This window comes from Pogoniulus pusillus, chromosome 14 (assembly GCF_015220805.1).
Source record: "Pogoniulus pusillus isolate bPogPus1 chromosome 14, bPogPus1.pri, whole genome shotgun sequence".
NCBI lineage: Eukaryota > Metazoa > Chordata > Aves > Piciformes > Lybiidae > Pogoniulus > Pogoniulus pusillus.
Genome location: NC_087277.1, coordinates 29,978,854 through 30,002,114, shown reverse-complemented (window position 1 = coordinate 30,002,114; position 23,261 = coordinate 29,978,854). Strand labels below are relative to the sequence as shown.

General features: G+C 55.6%; 2 protein-coding genes and 1 non-coding gene across 10 annotated transcripts in view; 2 read left to right on the top strand and 1 right to left on the bottom strand.

The window, feature by feature from the left end:
- Positions 1 to 2,197: 2,197 nt before the first annotated feature.
- Positions 2,198 to 8,043, top strand: RPL30 (ribosomal protein L30). Its single transcript, XM_064154755.1, has 5 exons — positions 2,198 to 2,291; positions 2,382 to 2,432; positions 4,050 to 4,195; positions 5,223 to 5,353; positions 7,942 to 8,043. Exons 2-5 carry the CDS (start codon positions 2,412 to 2,414, stop codon positions 7,989 to 7,991), a joined length of 348 nt encoding a protein of 115 aa, XP_064010825.1. The 5' UTR covers positions 2,198 to 2,291; positions 2,382 to 2,411; the 3' UTR covers positions 7,992 to 8,043.
- Positions 7,680 to 7,811, top strand: LOC135181504 (small nucleolar RNA SNORA72). The gene has a single exon (XR_010304896.1). It is a non-coding gene; the product is annotated as a small nucleolar RNA SNORA72 (small nucleolar RNA).
- A 1,106-nt stretch (positions 8,044 to 9,149) lies between the features above and the next one.
- MATN2 (matrilin 2) overlaps positions 9,150 to 23,261 on the bottom strand; it is an 81,544-nt gene continuing 67,432 nt past the window's right edge. For 5 of the 8 annotated variants that reach the window (XM_064154754.1, XM_064154747.1, XM_064154750.1 and 2 more), the window contains 6 exons: positions 22,794 to 23,207; positions 19,881 to 20,033; positions 12,882 to 12,956; positions 12,237 to 12,341; positions 11,640 to 11,735; positions 10,482 to 10,810 (listed from right to left, as the gene is read on the bottom strand). In XM_064154754.1, the coding sequence (XP_064010824.1) occupies positions 10,758 to 10,810; positions 11,640 to 11,735; positions 12,237 to 12,341; positions 12,882 to 12,956; positions 19,881 to 20,033; positions 22,794 to 23,207 (896 nt within the window). In that variant the 3' untranslated portion in view covers positions 10,482 to 10,757. Of the gene's footprint in view, positions 9,179 to 10,481; positions 10,811 to 11,639; positions 11,736 to 12,236; positions 12,364 to 12,881; positions 12,957 to 19,880; positions 20,034 to 22,793; positions 23,208 to 23,261 lie in introns of those variants that run through there. The other 3 variants (XM_064154751.1, XM_064154752.1, XM_064154753.1) reach the window with 3 other exon arrangements.

The window sequence follows — 23,261 nt, the reverse complement described above, 5'->3', positions numbered from 1 at the left end:
CCCAGCTCCCTCAGCCTCTCCTCACAGGGCTGTGCTCCAGGCCCCTCCCCAGCCTTGCTGCCCTTCTCCAAACACCTTCCAGCACCTCAACATCTCTCTTGAACTGAGGAGCCCTAAGTGCCCTATTGCAGTGTCCAGGTGGGTTTTGAATGCCCTCAGAGCAGGAAACTCCAGAACCTCTCTGGGCAGCCTGCTGCAGAGATCCAACACTCACAGGGAAGGTGTTTATCCTTAAGTGAAACCTGCTGGGCTCTACTTATTGCTTGTTGTCCCATGTTCTGGCCCCGGGCACCACTGTGTTCAGTTCTGGGCCCCCCAGTTTAGGAGGGACACTGAGATGCTTGAGCGTGTCCAGAGAAGGGCAACGAGGCTGGGGAGAGGCCTTGAGCACAGCCCTACGAGGAGAGGCTGAGGGAGCTGGGATTGGTTAGCCTGGAGAAGAGGAGGCTCAGGGCAGACCTTATTGCTGTCTACAACTACCTGAGGGGAGGTTGTGGCCAGGAGGAGGTTGCTCTCTTCTCTCAGGTGGCCAGCACCAGAACAAGAGGACACAGCCTCAGGCTGTGCCAGGGGAGATTTAGGCTGGAGGTGAGGAGAAAGTTCTTCCCTGAGAGAGTCATTGGGCACTGGAATGGGCTGCCCGGGGAGGTGGTGGAGTCGCCGTCCCTGGAGCTGTTCAAGGCAGGACTGGATGTGGCACTTGGTGCCATGGTCTGGCCTTGAGCTCTGTGCTAAAGGGTTGGACTTGATGATCTGTGAGGTCTCTTCCAACCTTGGTGATACTGTAACACTGTGAAAAGAGTCGACACAAGTGTGGGAGAAGCAGTCTGTAGCAGCCCAAAGCATCAAGAGCTCCCGGGGGTCTGCTAGGCTGATGAGGATGCTCACACCCATGCTGGGCTGAGCTCACGGCTCGCTTTCCAGACGCAGCGCTCTGCTGCAGCAGTGAGAGCCGCACCAAGCGCAGCCCTGGAGGACCGCTGACATCTGGTGGTCACTCCAGTCCTTCTCAGCGTTCCTGCACCTGCTAGTTTGAAGCTAGCTAGACGGTTTTGGTGAGATAAATCAGATTATAGGCTCTCCAACCTAACCTGCCGACTTTGTGACTAATCCACCTGCTTCCTACCCCTCCGGGCCGACCCTCCATACCACCTTAAACATAAGGCAATAAGGGAATGCAAAGTGAAGAAGGATAATAAGAGGCGGATGCTGACCTTGGTTCCCACCTTATCTACCACAGTGTCACAGCATCACAGTATCACCAAGCCCTCCCCTTGGACTCTGCCCATCTGTGCAGGCGGTCAAGGTCCTGCTGCAGAGCCCTTCTGCCCTCCAACCCAGCCACATCTGCCCCCAGCTTGGTGTCACCTGCACACTTGCTGATGACTGACTCCATGCCCTCATCCAGATCATCTATGAAGATGTTAAAGAGGATGGGGCCCAGCACTGATCCCTGAGGGACACCACTAGTGACAGCTGCCAGCTGGATGTGGCACCATTCACCACCACTCTCTGGGTCTGGCCCTCCAGCCAGTTCCTAACCCAGCACAGAGTGTTGCCATCCAAGCCATGGGCTGACAGCACGCCGCTCTCCCGGCACAGCTCGGCAGCGGCTGCCGCCCCAAGCACGCCGCAGTCCGGCACCGGAGCAGCTCTCCCGGCACCGCTCGGCAGCGGCTGCCGCCCCAAGCACGCCGCAGCCCGGCACCGGAGCAGCTCTCCCGGCACAGCTCGGCAGCGGCTGCCGCCCCAAGCACGCCGCAGCCCGGCACCGGAGCAGCTGTCCCGGCACAGCTCGGCAGCGGCTGCCGCCCCAAGCACGCCGCAGGCCGGCACCGGAGCAGCTGTCCCGGCACAGCTCGGCAGCCGCTGCCGCCCCAAGCACGCCGCAGCCCGGCACCGGAGCAGCTGTCCCGGCACAGCTCGGCAGCCGCTGCCGCCCCAAGCACGCCGCAGCCCGGCACCGGAGCAGCTGTCCCGGCACAGCTCGGCAGCCGCTGCCGCCCCAAGCACGCCGCAGCCCGGCACCGGAGCAGCTGTCCCGGCACAGCTCGGCAGCGGCTGCCGCCCCAAGCACGCCGCAGGCCGGGGCGGGCCGGGGCCGCACGCAGCGCAGGCAGTTCTCGCGGGAGCCGCGGGCAGTTCTCGCGGGAGCGGCGGGCAGCTCTCGCGGGAGCGGCGGGCAGTTCTCGCGGGAGCGCGGCAGCTCTCGCGGGAGCGCGGCGCGGCGCGGTGCCTGCCGGGAGCCCGGCCCTTTCTGCCGGCCCGGCCATCTTGGCGGCGCGACTCCGGTGAGTGCGGCTCGGCCGGGGCGGCGCGGGCGGGCCGGGGGGCGGCTGCCGGCTCCTAACCCCCTCCCCGCCTTTCCCCTTGTGTTCCAGTTACCGCCCGAGCCCGCGCGAGGCAGCAGCATGGTGGCCGCGAAGAAGACGGTGAGCGGGAGCGGGGCTCACGTGGCGCGGCCCGGTCTCCGCGGCGGCGGGCGCGGCGCGGGGCGGGTGGCGCTGCGGCGGGCCCCGGCCTGGCCTTGGGGCGGCGGGAGGGAGGCGCTGGGCGCCGCCAGAGAGCCCTGGCGCGACTCTCAGAGCTCAGACCGTGCCCTCCTTGCGCGGGCTGCCGGCCGTGGCCTACAGCTGCCTCCTACCGGCTTCCCTGGCCCCGGGTTCCTTCAGTGCACGGCCCTGGGCTGCCTACGGAGCCCCCGTGCTGGCCAGGGCCGAGTTCCTAGTGCCTGCGGAGCTTTTGCCTTTCCTACCGCCTTCCTGTCTTTCTCTCTGGGTGACTCTGGAAGGTAGGGGTCTCTTCTCGGCCCTTGTCTGCTCCCTTGTAAGAACGCTAACCGGTGGTCTGGAGCACCATGCTCGCCTCCTGCTGCTTGCGATTTGTGTTTCTGCTAACCAGTACTGGTGTGCACCCGAGGAAGAGGAAAACGCTAAACCCGGCTTAGGTTTGCAAGCAGTGCTATGGGCTTGTGCTTGACTAGCAGAGCTGTGATAAAGGCTTGTCAAAAGCATCTGGATCACAGGCTCACAGGGTGCTTGGGGTTGGAAGGGACCCAAAGAGATCATCGAGACCAATTTCCCTGCCAGACCCGGACCAGAGAATCTAGCACGGGTGGTGCAGGAGTGCATCCAGACAGGGCTGGAAAGGCTCCAGAGAAGGAGACTCCACAGCCTCTCTGGGCAGCCTGTGCCAGGGCTCTGGGACCCTTACACTCAAGAAGTTCTTCCTCGTGTTGAGCTGCAGCTTCCTGTGCTGCAGTTTCCATCCCTTGCCCCTTGTCCCGTGGCAGGACACAAGTGAGCAGAGGCTGTCCCTGTCCCCTCCCTCTTGACCCCCAACCCTTAGCTATTGATGGACATTTATTAAATCCTCTCTCAGTCTTCACCAAACCAGAAGGCCCCAGGTCCCTCTGCCTCTCCTCCTCAGGCAGTGCTCCAGGCCCTCTGCCTCTCCTCCTCAGGCAGTGCTCCAGGCCCTTCAGCATCCTTGCAGCCCTCCCTTGGACTCTGTCTGGTAGATGCCTGTTGCTCCTGAGCTGGGGAGCCCAAAACTGGATGCAGTCTTCCAGATGAGGTTTTAGCAGGGCAGAGTAGAGGGGGAGGAGAACCTCCCTGGATCTGCTGGACACACTCTTCTTAATGCCTCCCAGGATCCCATTGGCCTTATTGGCCACAGGGGCACGTTGCTGTGCCGTGGGTAGTTTGTCCAACAGCACTTCCAGGTCCTTCTCCACAGGGCTGCTGGATGCTAATGGTTAAAGCAGGCAGCAGCAGCAGCAGTACTTAAGAATGTGTTTTCCTAATGTAAGATCCGTGAGTGGAAGAGGTTTTTATGAGGTCAAGGAAACACTGTACTGACAACCCCATCCCTTCTGCACAAGCTTTGCCCTACTGCTGTGGTAGGTTGGTTTTTCTTCCTCCACCTTGCAGATCATTAGGAAACAATGACAAGTTGGCTTCTGTCTGGAATTTGTTCACTTCCCTACATTCTCTCCTGTTTTGCAACCAGACTGACACAACACTAATGCTTCTCTCTGTCTGTTTCAGAAAAAGTCCCTAGAGTCCATAAACTCCAGGCTGCAGCTGGTTATGAAAAGTGGTAAATATGTGCTAGGCTACAAACAGACTCTGAAAATGATCAGGCAGGGCAAAGCCAAGTTGGTCATCCTCGCCAACAACTGCCCTGCTTTGAGGTAAGCAGATGTGGGGAAAAACTCACACTCTCCTTAAGGCTGTGTTGGGGGTTTGGTACAAATACAGACTGTGCTTAAGGTTTGTTGCTGCACTGAATTAAAAATGCAGAGGGTTTTGCTGTCTGTGAGTGCTCTGAAGGTAGGGATGAGTTGTTTGGGGTGTAAGGATTGCTGTTCTGGATGCGTTCAGATGCTTCCCAGCTTTGCTCTAGCTTTCCAGTCCAGAGAGTTTCAAGGCTCATAGGGTGTTAGGGGTTGGAAAGGATCTCTGGAGATCTTCCAGTCCAGGCCCCTGCCAGAGCAGGAGCAGGGAATCCAGCACAGGTCACACAGGAACACATCCTGTGTCACCTGGAAAGGCTCCAGAGAAGGAGACTCCACAGCCTCTCTGGGCAGCCTGTGCCAGGGCTCTGGGACCCTTACAGCCAAGTTCTTTCTCATGTTGAGCTGCAACTTCCTGTGCTGCAGCTTCCATCCTCCTTGTCCTGTGCCAGGGCACAAGTGAGCAGAGGCTGTCCCTGTCCCTTCCTCCCTGACCCCCAGCCCTCAGCTCTTGATAGACATTGCTCAGATCCCCTCTCAGCCTTCTCCTCTGCAGACTAAGCAGCCCCAGGGCTCTCAGCCTCTCCTCCTCAGGCAGTGCTCCAGGCCCTTCAGCATCCTTGCAGCGCTCTGTTGGACTCTCTCCAGTAGATCCCTGTCCCTATTGAACTGGGGAGCCCAGAGCTGGATGCAGTATTCCAGATGAGTCTCAGCAGGGCAGAGTAGAGGTGGGGGAGAACTGCTGGGTACTGTTCTTAATACACACCAGGATGCCACTGGCCTTGGCCACGAAGGCACGTTGCTGTCTGGGCTGGATGTCCTCTGGAGGCTCCTCCCAACCCCTCACCGTTGGTGATGCTGTGGTGTCTGTCTCTGCATAACTGTTTGACTGCGTGGGGAGTTTGGGGGCAGTGGAGTCAGGCACTGTCAGTGGCAGCGGGTCAGGTGCGCGTGTCAGTGCCCAGCTGCCCTCTCTTGGCCGCAGGAAGTCGGAGATCGAGTACTACGCCATGCTGGCCAAGACTGGCGTCCACCACTACAGCGGCAACAACATCGAGCTGGGCACAGCCTGCGGCAAGTACTACAGGGTCTGCACCTTGGCCATCATCGACCCAGGTACGGCTCTGGCACTGTGCTGGCCACGCGACCCCCTGCGCCTGCTTCCTGCCTGCAGCCCTGAGTGGCAGCACCCAGTGCTGACCTGCAGGAGTCATGGCACACTGCTGCCACAGAATGACCTAGGTTGGAAGGCACCTTGGAGATCTGCTCCAGCCACCCTGCCACGGGCAGGGATGCCTCTCAACCACACTCACAGTATCACAGTATCACCAACGTTGGAAGAAACCTCACAGATCACCAAGTCCAACCCTTTAGCACAGAGCTCAAGGCCAGACCATGGCACCAAGTGCCACGTCCAGTCCTGCCTTGAACAGCTCCAGGGACGGCGACTCCACCACCTCCCCGGGCAGCCCATTCCAGTGTCCAATGACTCTCTCAGGGAAGAACTTTCTCCTCACCTCCAGCCTAAATCTCCCCTGGCACAGCCTGAGGTTGTGTCCTCTTGTTCTGGTGCTGGCCACCTGAGAGAAGAGAGCAACCTCCCCCTGGCCACAACCACCCCTCAGGTAGTTGTAGACAGCAATAAGGTCTGCCCTGAGCCTCCTCTTCTCCAGGCTAACCAATCCCAGCTCCCTCAGCCTCTCCTCGTAGGGCTGTGCTCAAGGCCTCTCCCCAGCCTCGTTGCCCTTCTCTGGACATGCTCAAGCATCTCAATGTCCCTCTTAAACTGGGGGGCCCAGAACTGAACACAGCACTCAAGGTGTGGTCTAACCAGTGCAGAGTACAGGGGCAGAATGACCTCCCTGCTCCTGCTGGCCACACCATTCCTGATGCAGGCCAGGATGCCACTGGCTCTCTTGGCCACCTGGGCACACTGCTGGCTCATGTTCAGGCAGGTATCAGTCAGCACCCCCAAATCCCTCTGTGGCTACTCTCAGCCACTCTGACCCCAGCCTGTATCTCTGCATGGGGTTGTTGTGGCCAAAGTGCAGCACCCTGCACTTGGAGCTATTGAACACCATCTGCTTGGACTCTGCCTGTCTGTCCATGCTCCTCAAGGCCTTGACTGCCATCCACAGTTGCCTCCCTGGGCAACCCACAATGTGTTTAAAAGTCGTTTGGATGTGGTGCTTGAGGATATGGTTTAGGGGTGAACTTTGTAGAGGAGGGATGATGGTTGGACTTGATGATCCTGGGGTTCTTTTCCGACCCCAGGAAGGTTCCTGCGATTCCAGAGTCTCACCACCAAGACTGGGTGATCCTGGAGGTCTCTTCCAACCTGGTTGATTCTATGATTGTGTGAAGGACTTCCCTGTCCTTTTATGTCAGGTCTAACTTTTAGTTATCATTTCCTCTGACCACCATCCTGGCCCTTTGTGAGTCACAGAGCCACAGAAAACCGCTGGTTGGAAGAGACCTCAGAGGTCCTAGGTTCTTAAAACCTGGAATTCCTGCTGCTTGTGTTTGCACATGGATCCTCATAAGTGCCAAACCCTGTGGCCCTCCACTGGTCTGTAGTGGTGCTTCAGTGGCTGAGAACCACCTTCATGAATGCCCCCTCCCTGCAGGTTTTGAAGGTCAGGTTGGCTGAATCCTTGATCGATCTGGGCTGGTGGAAGGTGTCCCTACCCATGGTGGGGGAGGTGAAACTAGGTGATCTTGAAGGTCTCTTCCAACCTAAACCATTCTGTGTGTTTCTGAGCCCATCCAGTAGAGTGAGCTTATGCTGTGTGATGTTTGTACCAGCCCTGTTTGATTTGCCTTATTCTAAGGCAAAGGGTTGTGAATTAGCCTGCTTCCCAGGATGATCCATACAAAACCAACCCACACCAGCTGGGATGCTGATCCAGGAGTGAAGATCACACAGTGTTTTAGTTGCTGTCTGCGAGTCTGCCTGCAGTTCCTGAGGTGTGCTAGCCCACACTTGCTGCAGTTCCTCACGTGCACTGCTGAGGAGGTGACTGCTCAGCCTCTTGCCAGACTTCAGAGTATCCCAGTATCATCAAGGTTGGAAGAGACCTCAGATCATCAAGTCCAACCCTTTAGCACAGAGCTCAAGGCCAGACCATGGCACCAAGTGCCACATCCAGTCCTGCCTTGAACAGCTCCAGGGACGGCGACTCCACCACCTCCCCGGGCAGCCCATTCCAGTGTCCAATGACTCTCTCAGGGAAGAACTTTCTCCTCACCTCCAGCCTAAATTTCCCCTGGCACAGCCTGAGGCTGTGTCCTCTTGTTCTGGTGCTGGCCACCTGAGAGAAGAGAGCAACCTTCTCCTGTCCACAGCCACCCCTCAGGTAGCTGTAGACTTCTCTCAGAGAAGAGGGAATCTTCAGTTGTGTTTGCTGTGCAGAGTGCCAACCGCTCGCTGCTGCGCAACGGCCTGCGAACAATTCTCGCTGTCCTGGGATCTGTGACCAGGGCAGGCTAGAGATTCGCTAGAGGAAAACTGCATTGTGTCCTCCAGGACTAGGCTGCTGCTCTAGGCCTGGCTTTGTGAATGCTAGTGACAGCTGCACGCTCACAGTGAAAAGCCTTTGTACTGCTCTGAAGCTGTGAGCTGTTTGTGGAAGTAGGGTGTTGAGTTGTACTGAAACCACAGCATTCCCAGAGGCCTCTTGTAACAAGGTGGTTTTGTTTTCCAGGTGACTCTGACATCATCAGAAGCATGCCAGAACAAAGCAGTGAGAAGTAAATGCTGTAAAGGTGTTCTTTCTACAATAAAACTGGTTACAGATCTGTTTTAAGGAGAGAATTGGAGTATACCTTTGTTGGGTTTAGGGAAGAGCCTCTATAAATGGAGACTGGTTACTGCTGCTGTGTTTGCTGTTCTGCTGGCAGCCACTGCACCGGACAGAACGTGCCTCCTGCTTTCAGAGCTCTGCATCTTGGCAGTTCAATGGAGGAAGACTTGGTCATGGCAAGTGTGCTGTCAGTTCCAAACAGGCTACAACTTCCTTAGTTGTTTGGTTTGGAGTGTGAACTGCAAACCCAAAGCAAGGTACAGTAGCAAATTTGGGGTGTTGGTGGGGGATCCCAAAGGGTTTACTTGCATTTAAAAACCAAACTCTTATTACCAGGTTAGTCATAAAGTACCTAAGGCACATTATGCACCTGCTCTGTCTTCCAGGAGAGTATGTGTCAGGTGCCAGAGCACTTAGCTGCTAGACCTGATCTATGACATCCTATTTTCAATAAGATAACCAATTAACTTCCCTAAGCTGGTTTTAAACTGGGCCCTTTCTGTAGTTATTTGAGGATGTTACTGAGACAGATGAGTTGCTGTTGAGGAGATTCCTGTCCTGCAGATTTGTGCCTGGTCTGGGTAAGACATTGGGTGCCAAGATGGGCCTTATAGTGGCAACAACAGGGCTCTGCTGGCATGCAGTAAATAAATAGCTAATGAAGAGCATTGTCCTGGCAGGAGTGGCATTGTGGCAGAAGCTATCTGCACCTATCCATGCAGACCCCTGAGCTTACCTGAGATCATGTGGCTTTGCTGCAACTGCTTTGCCTCTGGCCTAGAGTGGATGACTAGTTGGAGATGGTAAAGAGGAGGAGGAAGTGCTGGTGTCCACCTGCCACACCACAGGTTTGGGTCAGTTCAAGAGTGTTCCAGTAGAGGATGGAAAGGTAGCTGAAACGTGCTGGCACTGCCAAGGGTAAAGCTTGCAGGCACCTCAGCTGGCCACGGTGGCTTTCATTTGTGCCTTGCAGTTTTACAAGCAGGCTTCCAGCTGTCTGCATTGCCCAAATAATGCTTGCATGGCCACAGTGCTAGGAAAGACAGTGTCCAGCAGGTCAGGGAGGTTCTCCTCTGCCTCTGCTCATCCCGAGTACAGTGTTCAGTCTGACACTCTCCAGTTTAGGAGGGACAGAGATCTGCTGGAGAGAGTGCAAGGGAGAGCTATGAGGATGATGAGGGAACTGGAGCACTGCCTGGTGAGGAGAGGCTGAGGGACCTGGGGCTGCTTAGTCTGGAGAAGAGAAGACTGAGAGGGGATTTAATGTTTATAAATATCTGGGGGTCAGGGTCAGGATGGGGGGACAGGCTCTGCTCACTGGTCCCTGGGATAGGACAAGCAGCAATGGATGGAAGCTGCAGCACAGGAGGTTCCAGCTCAACACAAGGGGGAACTTCTTGATTGTAAAGGTCCCAGAGCCCTGGCACAGGTTGCCCAGAGAGATTGTGGAGTAGGGAGGTTTGACTCTGATCTCTTTGGGTCCCTTCCAACCCCTTACATCCTGTGGTTTGTGAATTCTCCAGTCAAGACAAGTTAACAGGGTCTGGAGGTATTAAGAGCACTTCAAGGCTTTGGACTGTGACCTTCTGATTATCCAGCAGACTTCCTACTTTGTGCAGTTGCTTTCACCACAGTTTGAACACAAACATCTGTTTTTTTACCTCCAGCTGGTTTCAGTGGTCTGCTCTTGTTGGAAGAATAGAAGTGAGGTGATTCTGCCCCTTTTCTCTTGTGAGACCCCCTACCTCGAACGGCCACTTCTGGTGTCCCCAGCATAAGAAAGACAAAGGAGCTATTAGAGCAAGTTCAGAGGAAGCCACAAAGATGATCCAAGGGCTGGAGCACCTCTGAGAGGACAGGCTGAGGGAGCTGGGGGTGTTCAGTCTGGAGAAAAGACACTGAGGGGACCTTAGAGCTGCCTTCCAGTACCTGAAGGGATCCTACAGGAAGGCTGCAGAGGGATTTTTCCTAAGGGTGTCTGGAACCAGGTCAAGGGGGAATGGTTTGAAGCTGAGGCACAGCAGGGTTAGACTGCAGCTGATGAAGTTCTTCAGTGTGAGGGTGGTGAGACTCTGGAATAGGCTGCCCAGGGAGGCTGTGGCTGCCTCCTGCCTGAGGGTGTTCAAGGCCAGGTAGGATGAGGCCTTGAGCAGCAGTCTATTTGAGAGGTGTCCCTGCCCATGGCAGAGAGGTTGGAGCAGATGGTCTCTAAGTTCCAACCTGAGGCATTCTGTGACTGTATGAAGTGAAGGCTAATTCTGTGAGTCCTCTCCCACTTGTTCTGTTTTCTGAGTGCAGGTCCAGAACTCAATCCCCACAAAGGGTACTTCTAAGTACCAGCAGAGCTAGTGGAGGAGGGAAAGGCAGGACACCAAGGCAAATAAATCCATAGCCTAAAAGTACTTCAAAACATGGAAGGTTTCACTTAAAAAAGAAGAGCATTTTATTCTTTTGCATAGCTTATTTCAGTTCTTTAGCTCTGCTTAGTGAGAATCTGTTTGCTAGGCACTAAGTTGTTTATATAACAGAAAAATGTCACTGTTTCTTATCTGCAGTCAATGCAAGAACACACGGTAGAGACTCAGGCATCCAAAAATACTCTCTTCTTTTTTTCCTGCTTCAGACAGCAGGGTTTGTTGTTTTACTTGACACCAGTCTAAGAAAATAGCTCTGACAAGTTTGTATAAATAAACAGGGCAGGATGCACGTTGTTTGGGTCAGTATTTTAGCCTGTTTTCCAAGTCTTCCATTCTCTTTGTCATCTCTTCCAGTAGAGAAAAGTTAAGGAAAGAGCTACTGCTGGGATGCATGAATAGATAGAGAGTGGCTGCTGCCTGCTGGCTGTGGTGTATGACCTTGCTGCTCTTTCTCTTGGTTCTGAGTGCCAGCAGTTTAGGGTGGGGTGTTCCCTTGTTCTGCTTTGAGCAGCTGAGTTGAGAGAGCTCTCTGAAATGAGAGTTCGTTAATGAGTTCATTAATGGCCACCTAGACAGAGAGTTCAGGCTGCAGCTTCTCACAGCTGTCCCTTCTGCCTTGTTCTAAAGGGAAGCTAAACACCTGGGCAGTGCTGCAGGTGGTGTAAAGCTTACTGAGGCTGCTGGGCTGACAACTGCCTGGCAAAGACTGACCTGGCAGGGGTGTGGCAGCCTGCACTTGGCGTTTCCTGCCTCCTGCACTGCTTGGTGAAGCCCCAGATGCAGCCAGCTGTTCAAAGCCGTACTCCAAATGAGGAGGAGTTCAGAGGGCTGATTAATTTTGAACCAACATCATATAGCTAAAAATTCTCTGTCTCAATACCACTTGAAGAAGCAACCCCAAGAGTGTGACTCTTGAATTTCACCAGTCATGCCTTTGCTGTCCCTGCAGGTGTTTCCTCTTAGGGGTTATTAAAAGATCCTTCCTAATATGTTGTCCCTTTCTATGGAAGAGGCAGAGTCCAGGTCTTTAGAGCCTTGCTTCTTGCAGATAATATCCTCTGCATTTTTGCTACTCTACTGCTTTTCACTGCAGTGGATTGATCTGAGCCATGGGACAGCTTAGGCTTGCTGTGTTCTCATCCCTTTGAAGCTGCCCCCTTGTCTTTACATGTGAAAGGATATATCGCTGGGTGAGTTTCCTGACCTCGCTGGTTGCATAGTTCTGGAAGGTCACAAGGTTTTCACATTTGCACTGCTCTTTATCTTTTGAGGCTTTTGCTGAAAAAGAAACACCAAATCAACAGAAAAGCCTTGGCTAAGTGCTGAATAAATCAGGTGGGATGGGGCAGGACATGGTCTATGGTTGCACTCAATGAGTTTAAAGGTCTTTTCCAGCCTTAGTGATTCTGTGACTCAATTGACAAGGGCTTGGAACAGCTTCCTGTTCCCAGCACATGTCAACATCTAAAGGCAGCTGGAACATAGTGAACATAAGGAGAAACCTTTTCACTTCGAATGTGACAGAGCCTGGGAGCAGGCTGCCCAGAGAGGTTGTGGAGTCTCCTTCTCTGGAGACATTCAAAACCTGCCTGGACATGTCCCTGTGTGGCCTGCCCTGGGTGATCCTGCTCTGGCATGGAGGGGGCTGGACTGGCTGACCTTTTGAGGTGCCTTCCAACCCCTCAGATACTCTGAGTGCTGTGGGGCAAAGAGTCCACAGACAGGGCTGTGCACTTGGAGAGCAGGCTGGGTTGCTCCGAACAAAGGTAACCTCATTACCTGTTGTGGAGTGAACGTGACCATCCTCAAAAAGGTACTTGTGGTGCACTGCAAGGTTGGGACAGGCAATGACATCTGTGATGGCTATGGTGGTTGAGTCAGGTCCTGCAGGAAACCCCCCAAAAGTCTAAAAATCAAACCCACTGCATTTAATTACAGACTTGGTCTTCTTTGGTTTGCTTTCCTGTCAACATGCACCAAGTTCTCCTCCATCACAGTCTCACTGTGAGGCTCTTTCCTGGAGAGGACTTGGGGGATACAAGGAGGTGAGGGAAGCTGAGCTGTTAGGCTGCATTTGCTGTACACATGATTTAAGAACTGGAAGGGAGTTGTGAAAGGCTCCTGTGAGAACTGAAAGCTGAACATGCTTTAAATTCCCAAGCAGAGGGTGTGGCCATACAAGCTTCCCATGGGAGGGATTGGTTTGGGTGGTGCAAGGAGCATGCAGCCAGGCATTTGTTGTTAGAGCAACTCGTCTGTTTGTACTAACCAGATTTGAGCTGCAAAAAGGTGGTGTGGGGAGGGGAAGGGAAGTGGCTGAGCAGTTCTCTCCAGGGTGGGTTGTTAGGGTTCTCTATGGCAGACAGCAGAAGGGAGCACCTGAGCAAGGGGCAAACAGCAAGACACTGAGTTAAAAGAGCGCACCTGAGGGCTGTGGAGCAGTCTTGGGAAGCCTCCCAGACGATGGATCCTGCTGGTGGTGAGGTGGCTTGTTCAAGGCTGGTGTAGAAAGAAATTGCCAACAGAAAATGAGATTGCAGAGGCAACAGTGAGACTGTTCACATGCCCTGGCAGTGGAGGTTTCTTGGCCAGAAACTTGGTGTTTGTCTGCTACGGAGAATGCCTCAGATCTGTGCAGTTCAGATGAGGTCCTGCGTGGATGGAAACTCTGGGACTCACCTTCCAACTCAGAGTACCCAAGGAACTCCTCCAGAAGCAGAAGTGCTTCATGAACAGATGAACAGTTAAGTGATCTGAAGTGACAGCAACCTGCTTTGTGTCCTTCAGTTGGGAATTCTTGCATGTACCACTGCTACCCCTCAGCCCCCCTGGGTGAAGTGAGGAAGGATAGGAACTGTTTGGAAAAGGAAGAAATGTCTTGCTGCTGTTTGCTCTTGTGTGATGGGAGATGGTGATGAGGGAGCTGGGAGTGTTCAGGTGAGAATGGTGCCATGGTGGTAGAAGGTCTGCCACAAGAAGCTCCTAGCCAAGCTGGCAGCTCATGGTTTGGACAGAATCACTCTGTGCTGGATCAAGAACTGGCTGGATGGCAGAGCTCAGAGAGTGGTGGTGAATGGTGCCACATCCAGTTGGCAGCTGACACCAGTGGTGTGCCCCAAGGATCAGTGCTGGGCCCAGTCCTGTTCAATATGTTTATTGATGATCTGGAGCAGGGGATTGAGTCCAGCATCAGTAAGTTTGCAGATGACACCAAGCTAGGAGCAGCTGTGGAGCTGTTGGAGGGTAGGAGAGCCCTGCAGAGGGACCTAGCCAGGCTGGATGGGTGGGCAGAGGCCAATGGGATGAGACTGCACTTTGGCCACAGCAACCCCAAGCAGCACTACAGGCTGGGGCCAGAGTGGCTGAGAGCAGCCAGGAGGAAAGGGAGCTGGGGGTGCTGATAGATGGTAGGCTGAAGATGAGCCAGCAGTGCCCAGGTGGCCAAGAGAGCCAATGGCATCCTGGGCTGGCTCAGGAGCAGTGTGGCCAGCAGGACAAGGGAGGTTATTCTTCCCCTGTACTCAGCACTGCTCAGGCCACACCTTGAGTACTGTGTCCAGTTCTGGGCCCCTCAATTCAAGAGAGATGTTGAGGTGCTGGAAGGTGTCCAGAGAAGGGCAACAAAGCTGGGGAGGGGCCTGGAACACAAACCCTATGAGGAGAGGCTGAGGCAGCTGAGGTTGTTTAGCCTGGAGAAGAGGAGGCTCAGGGGTGATCTCATTGCTGTCTACAACTACCTGAAGGGAGGCTGTAGCCAGGTGGAGGTTGGCCTCTTCTCCCAGGCAACCAGCAATAGAACAAGGGGACACAGTCTCAAGTTGTGCCAGGGGAGGTCTAGGCTGGATGTTAGGAGGAAGTTATTGGCAGAGAGAGTGACTGGCATTGGAATGGGCTGCCCAGGGAGGTGGTGGAGGCACCATGCCTGGAGGTGTTCAAGAAAAGCCTGGATGAGGCACTTGGTGCCATGGTCTGGTTGACTGGATAGGGCTGGGTGCTAGGTTGGACTGGATGATCTTGGAGGTCTCTTCCAACCTGGTTAATTCTATGATTCTAAGATGCTTCTAGGCTCTACAGATTGGGATCTCTCCCAGTCTAGTGAATTTTGATATGCATGCTGACAGGCAGCTGTGCCAAGCTGCACTGGGAAGGAAATGAGACCCTCTAAGTGGAGGTTGGAGTGACTGAGCATGAGGAAGTGGGAAGGAAACAAGGTAAGTTGCTGAGTAAGAAGACCACAGTTCAGTGGCAGAACTACAATGTTCATATGTATAAAACAAAGCCTCTCTAGGAACCAGCTGGTGGAGGGCAGAGATTTTGGAGAGGACTGGAGAGATGTGTGGGATGAGATGATGAGGCAAGAGGGAGTCTAGCAGAAGAATGGTCAACTGGGAGCAAGGGTGATGAGATTTCCACTGCAGGAGAGAAGGAACTGGTAGAAAGAACCTTGAATGTCTGACCCTGACTGATGACTTGAGCAAGAAGTGGTTTAAGAGCTGTAGGCTAATGAGGAGGCTGTCTAGGAGGGCAGAAGAGCTGACCTGCAAAGTTTGAGCTGTGTGCCCTGGGCTGGTAGAATTAAGTGATGAGGATTCACATGTAAGGGCCAGGAGAGGAGACTGCTGGATCCACTGCTAGAGGTGTGGCTGAAGGTGTCCAGTTTGGGATGGGAACTGGGCATTTCAGGAACCCCAACCCTTAGAAACTGGTTGGGCCCCAAAGATTTCTGCTCTCATGGCCTCTATACAGCTGTGAAGGGTCAGCTGAGTAGTGACAGAAGCTGCAAACCCTGAGTCCCTTGGTGAGGCCAATCACAGAGTGTCAGGGGCTGGAAGAGACCTCCAAAGCTCATCCAGTCCAACCCCCCTGCCAGAGCAGGAGCACCCAGAGCAGATCACACAGGAACACAGCCAGGCAGCTCTTGAATGTCTCCAGAGAGGGAGACTCCACAGCCCCCCTGGGCAGCCTGTGCCAGGCTCTGGCACCCTCACAGGGAAAAAATTCCTCCTCATGATTCCATGGATCTTCCTCTGCCTCAGCTTCCACCACTGCCCCTTGTGCTGGCACTGGCATCACCCAGCAGAGCCTGGCTCCAGCTCCTGCCACTCACCTGCACGTCTTTATACCCATTGCTGAAGTCACCTCTCAATCTCCTCCTCTCCAAGCCCCAGCTCCCTCAGGCTCCCCCCATGAGGAAGAGGTTCCACTCCCTTCAGCATTCTTGTGGCTCTGTGCTGGACTCTCTCAAGCAGTTCCCTGAGGTCCTTCTTGAGTGGTGAGGCCCAAAACTGGACACAGTACTCCACGTGTGGCCTCCCCAGGGCAGAGTAGAGGGACAGGAGAACCTCTGAGTGCAGCAAAGCATCCAGACTGGTTGGGCAGCAGTGCTGCAGCTGGGGGCTCAGGGTCAGCATTCTGTATCAAACCCCCAGCATCTGGTTAGGAGAAGCCTGGGAGGAAGTGTCTTCTGAAACGTCTTCAACAACACTGGCTGGCTCTTTGCAGCCATGAGAACCACCTGCAGCTTGGAAGTAGAGCAGAATGTTGGCCAGCAGACTGCTGTCACCTGAGCAGGGCTGAGCTCTGGTGACAGAGTTATGTGTTCATGTCATGAAAGGCTCCCATAAGGCTCAGGACAGGGCTGAAGAGGCAATCATCATGAGTCTGCAATAGGTAGGATGTTGCTGTAGCCTCCAGCAAGTCGAGAGGAGATTCTCCCCCTCTGCACTGCTCTGGTGAGACCCCACCTGGAGCACTGTGTCCAGTTCTGGAGCCCCTATTGCAAGATCTGGGAGTGCTGGAACATACCCTGAGAAGGGCCACAAGGATGATAGAGGAATGGAGCTGCTCTGCTGTGAGGACAGGCTGAAAGAGTTGGGGCTGTGCAGTCTGGAGATGGCTCTGAGGAGACCTTATTGTGGCCTTCCACTATCTGAAGGGGCTACAAGAAAGCTGTGGAGGGACTTTTTAGGGTGTCAGTGATAGGACTGGGGGATGGAGCAACACTAGAAGTGGGTAGATTCAGATTGGATGTTAGGAATCATAGAATCAGTCAGGCTGGCAGAGAGCTCCAAGCTCACCCAGCCCAACCTATCCCCCAGCCCTATCCAGTCAACCAGCCCATGGCACTAAGTGCCCCAGCCAGGCTTGGCTGCAACACCTCCAGCCACGGCCACTCCACCACCTCCCTGGGCAGCCCATTCCAATGCCAATCACTCTCTCTGCCAGCAACTTCCTAACAACATCCAGCCTAGACCTGCCCTGGCACAGCTTGAGCCTCTGTCCCCTTCTTCTGTTGCTGGGTGCCTAGCAGCAGAGCCCAACCCCACCTGGCTACAGCCTCCCTGCAGGCAGCAATGAGCTCTGCCCTGAGCCTCCTCTGCTGCAGGCTGCACACCCCCAGCTCCCTCAGCCTCTCCCCATAGGGTTTGTGTTCCAGGCCTTTCACCAGCCGGGGGGGAGGCAGCACCTGTTGGTGAGAGGCCAGGAGCAGCACGGTGCCAGGCAGGCACTCCAGACGCTGCCACGAAGGGGCAGGATTGTCCTGGTTTCAGGGCAGTCGTTTAGCTCCCGGTTGCTAAGTGGCCCCGTGGGTGCCTGCAGGCTGCACTTGTACCAGCGAGCTCGGTGGGGGCTGGCCAGGTGGGATTCTGCTGCCTGGCACTGCTAGGAGGAGCTGCTGCCAGCAGCAGAGGAGCAGCTCGCCGACAGGCTGGGCGTTTGGAAGGTGGAACCAGGGCTTCTCGGGACCCAGAAGGTTAAGAATACACAGACTAGAATGGCACCAACCTGGCTGTGCTGCTATGCAGTAGGGGTGGGCAGGCTGGCAAGATTGGCAGAGGTGAATGTTGTCCTCAGCCTGGTGAGGAAGAGCCTCGTGTACCAGCACAGGGTAAGGACTGACCTGCTGGAGGACGGCCGGGGGGTCCTGAGGGACTCTGAATCTGCCAAGTTCACAGGCTCAGAGGATGTTAGGGGTTGGAAAGGACCCAAAGACATCTTCCAGTCCAGCCCCCCTGCCAGAGCAAGAACAGGGAATCCAGCACAGGTCACACAGGAACACAACCAGACAGGGCTGGAAAGGCTCCACAGAAGGAGACTCCACAGCCTCTCTGGGCAGCCTGTGCCAGGGCTCTGGGACCCTTACACTCAAGAAGTTCTTCCTCATGCTGAGCTGCAGCTTCCTGTGCTGCAGTTTCCATCCCTTGCCCCTTGTCCTGTGCCAGGGCACAAGTGAGCAGAGGCTGTCCCTTCCTCCCTGACCCCCAGCCCTCAGCTATTGATAGACATTGCCCAGATCCCCTCTCAGCCTTCTTCTCTGCAGACTAAGCAGCCCCAGGGCTCTCAGCCTCTCCTTCTCAGGCAGTGCTCCAGGCCCTTCAGCATCCTTGCAGCCCTCTGTTGGACTCTCTCCAGCAGATCCCTGTCCCTATTGAACTGAGGAGCCCAGAACTGGATGCAGTATTCCAGGTGAAGTCTCACCAGGGCAGAGTAGAGGGGGAGGAGAACCTCCCTGGATGTGCTGGACACACTCTTCTGAATGCCCCCCAGCACCCCATTGGCCTTCTTGGGCAGCAGGGAACACTGCTGTGCCATGCAGAACTTGGTATCCACCTGCACTCCCAGGTCCTTCTCCACAGGAGATCTCCTCCTAACCTGTGCTGCTGACAATTAACCATGAGCCAGCAATGTGCTCTTGCAGCCAGGAAGGCCAAGGGTAGCCTGGGCTGTATTAAGGAGGTATCCTGGGCCAAGGGTATCTTGGGCTGTACTCTGCTGCATTAGTGAGGCCACATCTGGACCACTGTGTCCAGCTGTGCACTCCCTAGTTCAAGAGACACAAAGAGAGAGTCCAATTCAGGGCTAAGAGGGTGATGAGGAGATTGGAGCAAGGAGAGGCTGAGAGACCTGGGGCTGCTTAGTCTGGAAAAGGAGACTGAGAGGGGCTCTTAACAGTGCTTACTGATATCTGATGGGCAGGTGACAAGAGGATGGAGCCAGACACTTGAGTGGTGCCCAGGGACAGGACAAGGTGCACTGGGCTCAAACTGGAACACAAAATGTTTCACATGAGCATAAAGAAGCAGGCTGCCCAGAGAGGCTGGGGAGTCTGCCTGGGGAGATTCCAAACCTGCCTGGACACAATTTCTGTGCAACCTGCTCCAGGTGAACCTGCTTTAGCAGGGAAGTTGGACTAGATCAGCCCCAGAGGTCACTTCCAACCCCACTTCTGTGTGACTCTGTGAGTCTCAGATTCTCTCTTTTTTTTCCTTCCCTCCAGATTGCCCAGGGAGGTTGTGGCTGCTCCCTCCCTGGAGGTGTTCAAGGCCAGCTTGGATGAGGCCTTGAGCAACCTGTTCTAGTGGGAGGTGTCCCTGCCTATGGCAGGGGGCTGGAACTGGCTGAGCTCTGAGGTCCCTTCCAACCCAAACCATTCTATGATTCAGTGAGCAGTGTATGAGGAAGAAATGCAGAGCTGCTTCCCTGCCAGTTTTATACAGCAACCTTAAAGGAAAAAAAAAAACAAAACCTGTTTGCATTTAATTCCAACCAAAACCAATCCCCAAACAACCACAAAAAGTAGTGCAAAATTCAGTCTCCCTGCACAGTTCCAGTGCTGTGAGTAAACCAACTCACAGGTGACATTTCTGAGCTTGGCTTTAGGCACCAATTTGAATGCACAATGAAAACCAAGGCTTGAGAAGCTGTGAGTGGGGAGGCCTTGAGCAATCTGGGCTGTCTGTTCCCCCTAATCCTGGCACTACCTGATAGCCTCAAAACTGCATCCAGCTCTGGAGCCCTCATTACAAGAGGGCTGTGGAGATGCTGGAGAGTGTCCAGAGCAGGGCCAGGAGGATGCTCAGAGGCTGCAGCAGCTCTGCTGTGAGCACAGACTGAAAGAGTTGGGGCTGTGCAGGCTGGAGCAGAGGAGGCTCCCAGGGGACCTTCTTGTGGCCTGCCAGCATCTGAAGGGGGCTCCAAAAAAGCTGGGGAGGGACTTTTGAGGCTCTGAGGGAGTGTCAGGAGTGGGGGGAATGGAGCAAAGGTGGAGGTGGGGAGAGTGAGGCTGGAGGTGAGGAGGAAGTTGTTGAGCAGGAGAGTGGTGAGAGGCTGGAATGGGTTGCCCAGGGAGGTGGTTGAGGCCCCATGGCTGGAGGTGTTTGAGGCCAGGCTGGCTGAGGCTGTGTGCAGCCTGCTCTAGGGTAGGGTGTCCCTGGGCATGGCAGGGGGGTTGGCACTGGCTGCTCCTTGTGCTCCCTTCCAACCCAAACCATTCTGTGACTGTGCTGTGCTGTCCTCGCTGTCTGAACAGCTTTTGTCCCAGCTCACATTCCCTCAGTAGTTCTTTTAGGCCTGCAACAGCCACAAGAAAACTCTCTAAGCATTCAGCCCTCTCCTCCCTCAGGACAAGAGGAATATTGTTACCTTCACAGATCTGGGCTCTGAGCTCTTCACTTATGTCCTCCAAGGCTGTGAAATCCTCAGCATAGAAGAGGTGTTTGTATGATGGCTCAGATGCAATTTGCAGCAGTTCCTCCTCAATGGCTTTTCCTATCCCAATGGCATAGATAATGATACCTGGGTGCAAAAGAAGTTGCACAGAGTTGTTACATCAGCAGCTCTAAATCCTTGTCTTCTGAAAGGGAAAATAGAGAACATTACTCATTCTAGAGAGAGGGGAAAGGTGCCTGAGGTTATCCCTCTGCCACTCTCCACCACTTGCCCAATGGTGGCAGGCAGGAGAGGTGCCTGAGGGCTGGAGCAGAGCCAGTGGCACTGCAGCCTTCAGAAAGGGCAAGAGAGAGGTTCCAGGGAACTGTGGAGCACTCAGCCTCACCTCCCTGCCTGGAAAAGTGATGGAGCAGCTCCTGCTGGAGGGCATCTCAAGGCACTTGGAAGAGAAGAAGTTATCAGGAGTAGCCAGCATGGACTTACCAAGGGCAAGTCCTGCCTGGCTAACCTGAGAGCATTCTGTGATGCCATAGCTGAATGGGTAGGGTCAGGGAGAGCAGTGGATGGAGTCTACTTGGCCTTAGCAAGGCCTTTGACACTGTCTGCCATGGCATTTTAGTGAGCAAGCTGAGGCAGTGTGGGATGGCAGAGCAGACACTGAGGTGGGTTAGGAACTGGTTGCAAGAGAGAGTTCAGAGGGTGGTGATCAATGGTGCCAGGCCCAGCTGGAGAGCTGTGACCAGTGGAGTCCCCCAGGGATCAGTGCTGGGGCCAGTCCTGTTCAGCATCTCCATCAATGCCACTGCTGAGGGCACAGACAGAGGCTGCTCAGCAAGTTTGCTGCTGACACCAAGCTGGGAGGCTTGGCTGAGACAGCTGCAGGCTGTGCTGCCATCCAGAGAGCCCTGGGCACAGAGCTGGGCACAGAGGAGCCAGAGGAGGTTCAAGAGGGACAAGTGCAGAGTCCTGCACCTGGGGAGGGAGAATAAACTGCAGCAGTCCAGGCTGGGAGGTGTCTGCTGGAGAGCAGCCCCAAGGAGAGGGCCCTGGGGGTGCTGGTGGCTAACAAGTTGCCCATGGCACAGCAATGTGCCCTGCTGGCCAGGAAGGCCAATGGGGTCCTGGGGTGCATTAGCAGGAGTGTGTGCAGCAGATCCAGGGAGGTTCTCCTGCCCCTCTGCTCTGCCCTGCTGAGACCTCATCTTGAATCCTGCGTTCAGTTTTGGGCTCCCCAGTTGCAGAGGGACAGGGATCTGCTGGAGAGGGTCCAGCAGAGGGCTGTGAGGATGATGAGGGGACTGGAGGGCATGGCTGATGAGGAGAGGCTGAGGGCCCTGGGGCTGCTTAGTCTGGAGAAGAGAAGACTGAGAGGGGATCTGATCAATGTTTATAAGTATCTGAGGGCTGCCAGGAGTGGGGGACAGGCTCTGCTCACTGCTGCCTGGGATAGGACAAGCAGCAATGGATGGAAGCTGCAGCACAGGAGGTTCCAGCTCAGCACAAGGGGGAACTTCTTGGCTCTAGGTGGAGGTGGCTCTGTGCGGCCTGCTCCAGTCATAACTGGCTCTGTGTGGCCTGCTCCAGTCATAACTGGCTCTGTGTGGCCTGCTCCAGTCATAACTGGCTCTGTGCAGCCTGCTCCAGTCGGAGGTGGCTCTGTGCGGCCTGCTGCAGTCATAACTGGCTCTGTGCGGCCTGCTCCAGTCATAACTGGCTCTGTGCGGCCTGCTCCAGTCGGAGGTGGCTCTGTGCGGCCTGCTGCAGTCATAACTGGCTCTGTGTGGCCTGCTCCAGTCATAACTGGCTCTGTGTGGCCTGCTCCAGTCGGAGGTGGCTCTGTGCGGCCTGCTCCAGTCATAACTGGCTCTGTGTGGCCTGCTCCAGTCGGAGGTGGCTCTGTGCGGCCTGCTGCAGTCATAACTGGCTCTGTGCGGCCTGCTCCAGTCATAACTGGCTCTGTGTGGCCTGCTCCAGTCGGAGGTGGCTCTGTGCGGCCTGCTGCAGTCATAACTGGCTCTGTGTGGCCTGCTCTAGTCAGAACTGGCTCTGTGCAGCCTGCTCCAGTCATAACTGGCTCTGTGTGGCCTGCTCTAGTCAGAACTGGCTCTGTGCAGCCTGCTCCAGTCATAACTGGCTCTGTGTGGCCTGCTCTAGTCAGAACTGGCTCTGTGCAGCCTGCTCCAGTCGGAGGTGGCTCTGTGCGGCCTGCTGCAGTCATAACTGGCTCTGTGTGGCCTGCTCCAGTCATAACTGGCTCTGTGTGGCCTGCTCCAGTCGGAGGTGGCTCTGTGCGGCCTGCTCCAGTCATAACTGGCTCTGTGTGGCCTGCTCCAGTCGGAGGTGGCTCTGTGCAGCCTGCTCCAGTCATAACTGGCCCTGTGTGGCCTGCTCCAGTCGGAGGTGGCTCTGTGCAGCCTGCTCCAGTCATAACTGGCTCTGTGCAGCCTGCTCCAGTCATAACTGGCTCTGTGCAGCCTGCTCCAGTCATAACTGGCTCTGTGCAGCCTGCTCCAGTCATAACTGGCCCTGTGTGGCCTGCTCCAGTCGGAGGTGGCTCTGTGCGGCCTGCTCCAGTCATAACTGGCTCTGTGCAGCCTGCTCCAGTCATAACTGGCCCTGTGCGGCCTGCTCCAGTCGGAGGTGGCTCTGTGCGGCCTGCTCCAGTCATAACTGGCCCTGTGTGGCCTGCTCTAGTCATAACTGGCTCTGTGCAGCCTGCTCCAGTCGGAGGTGGCTCTGTGCGGCCTGCTCTAGTCATAACTGGCTCTGTGCGGCCTGCTCCAGTCGGAGGTGGCCTTGCTGAGCGCAGGGGCTGCCCCAGCTGCCCTCTGAGGGCCCCCTGCACCCCGCAGCAGCTGTGGGGCCGTCTGCCCTCCCCGCACTCACCGCTTCGCTTGGCCCTGGCCGCCCACTCGGAGACGTCGTCCTGGGCCCGTCCGTCGGTGCAGACGATGGCGACGCGGGGGACGCCTGCTGAGGGCGGCCTCGCTCCCTCCGCTTCCGTGAAGCTCCTCTCCAGCACCCTCCTCAGCGCCAGCCCTGTCATGGAGCCTCGCCCCATGTACTTCATCTGCCACAGAGCCTTCTGCACGTCGCGGGCCGAGCCGGACTGCCGCAGCGTCAGCTCCGCGCGCACGTCGCTGGAGAACTGCAGCAGCCCCACGCGGGCGGCGCTGGGGGAGATCTCCAGCGAGTCCAGCACGCCCGAGACAAACTGCTTCATGGCCTCAAAGTTGTCCTCCCCGAGGCTCTTCGACCCATCGATGACGAACACCAGGTCGAGTGGGCCCTCGGAGCACCCTGCGGGGCAGAGCATGGCGGGGAAGGGTTACCTCCTGCCAGCGGGGAGGGTTC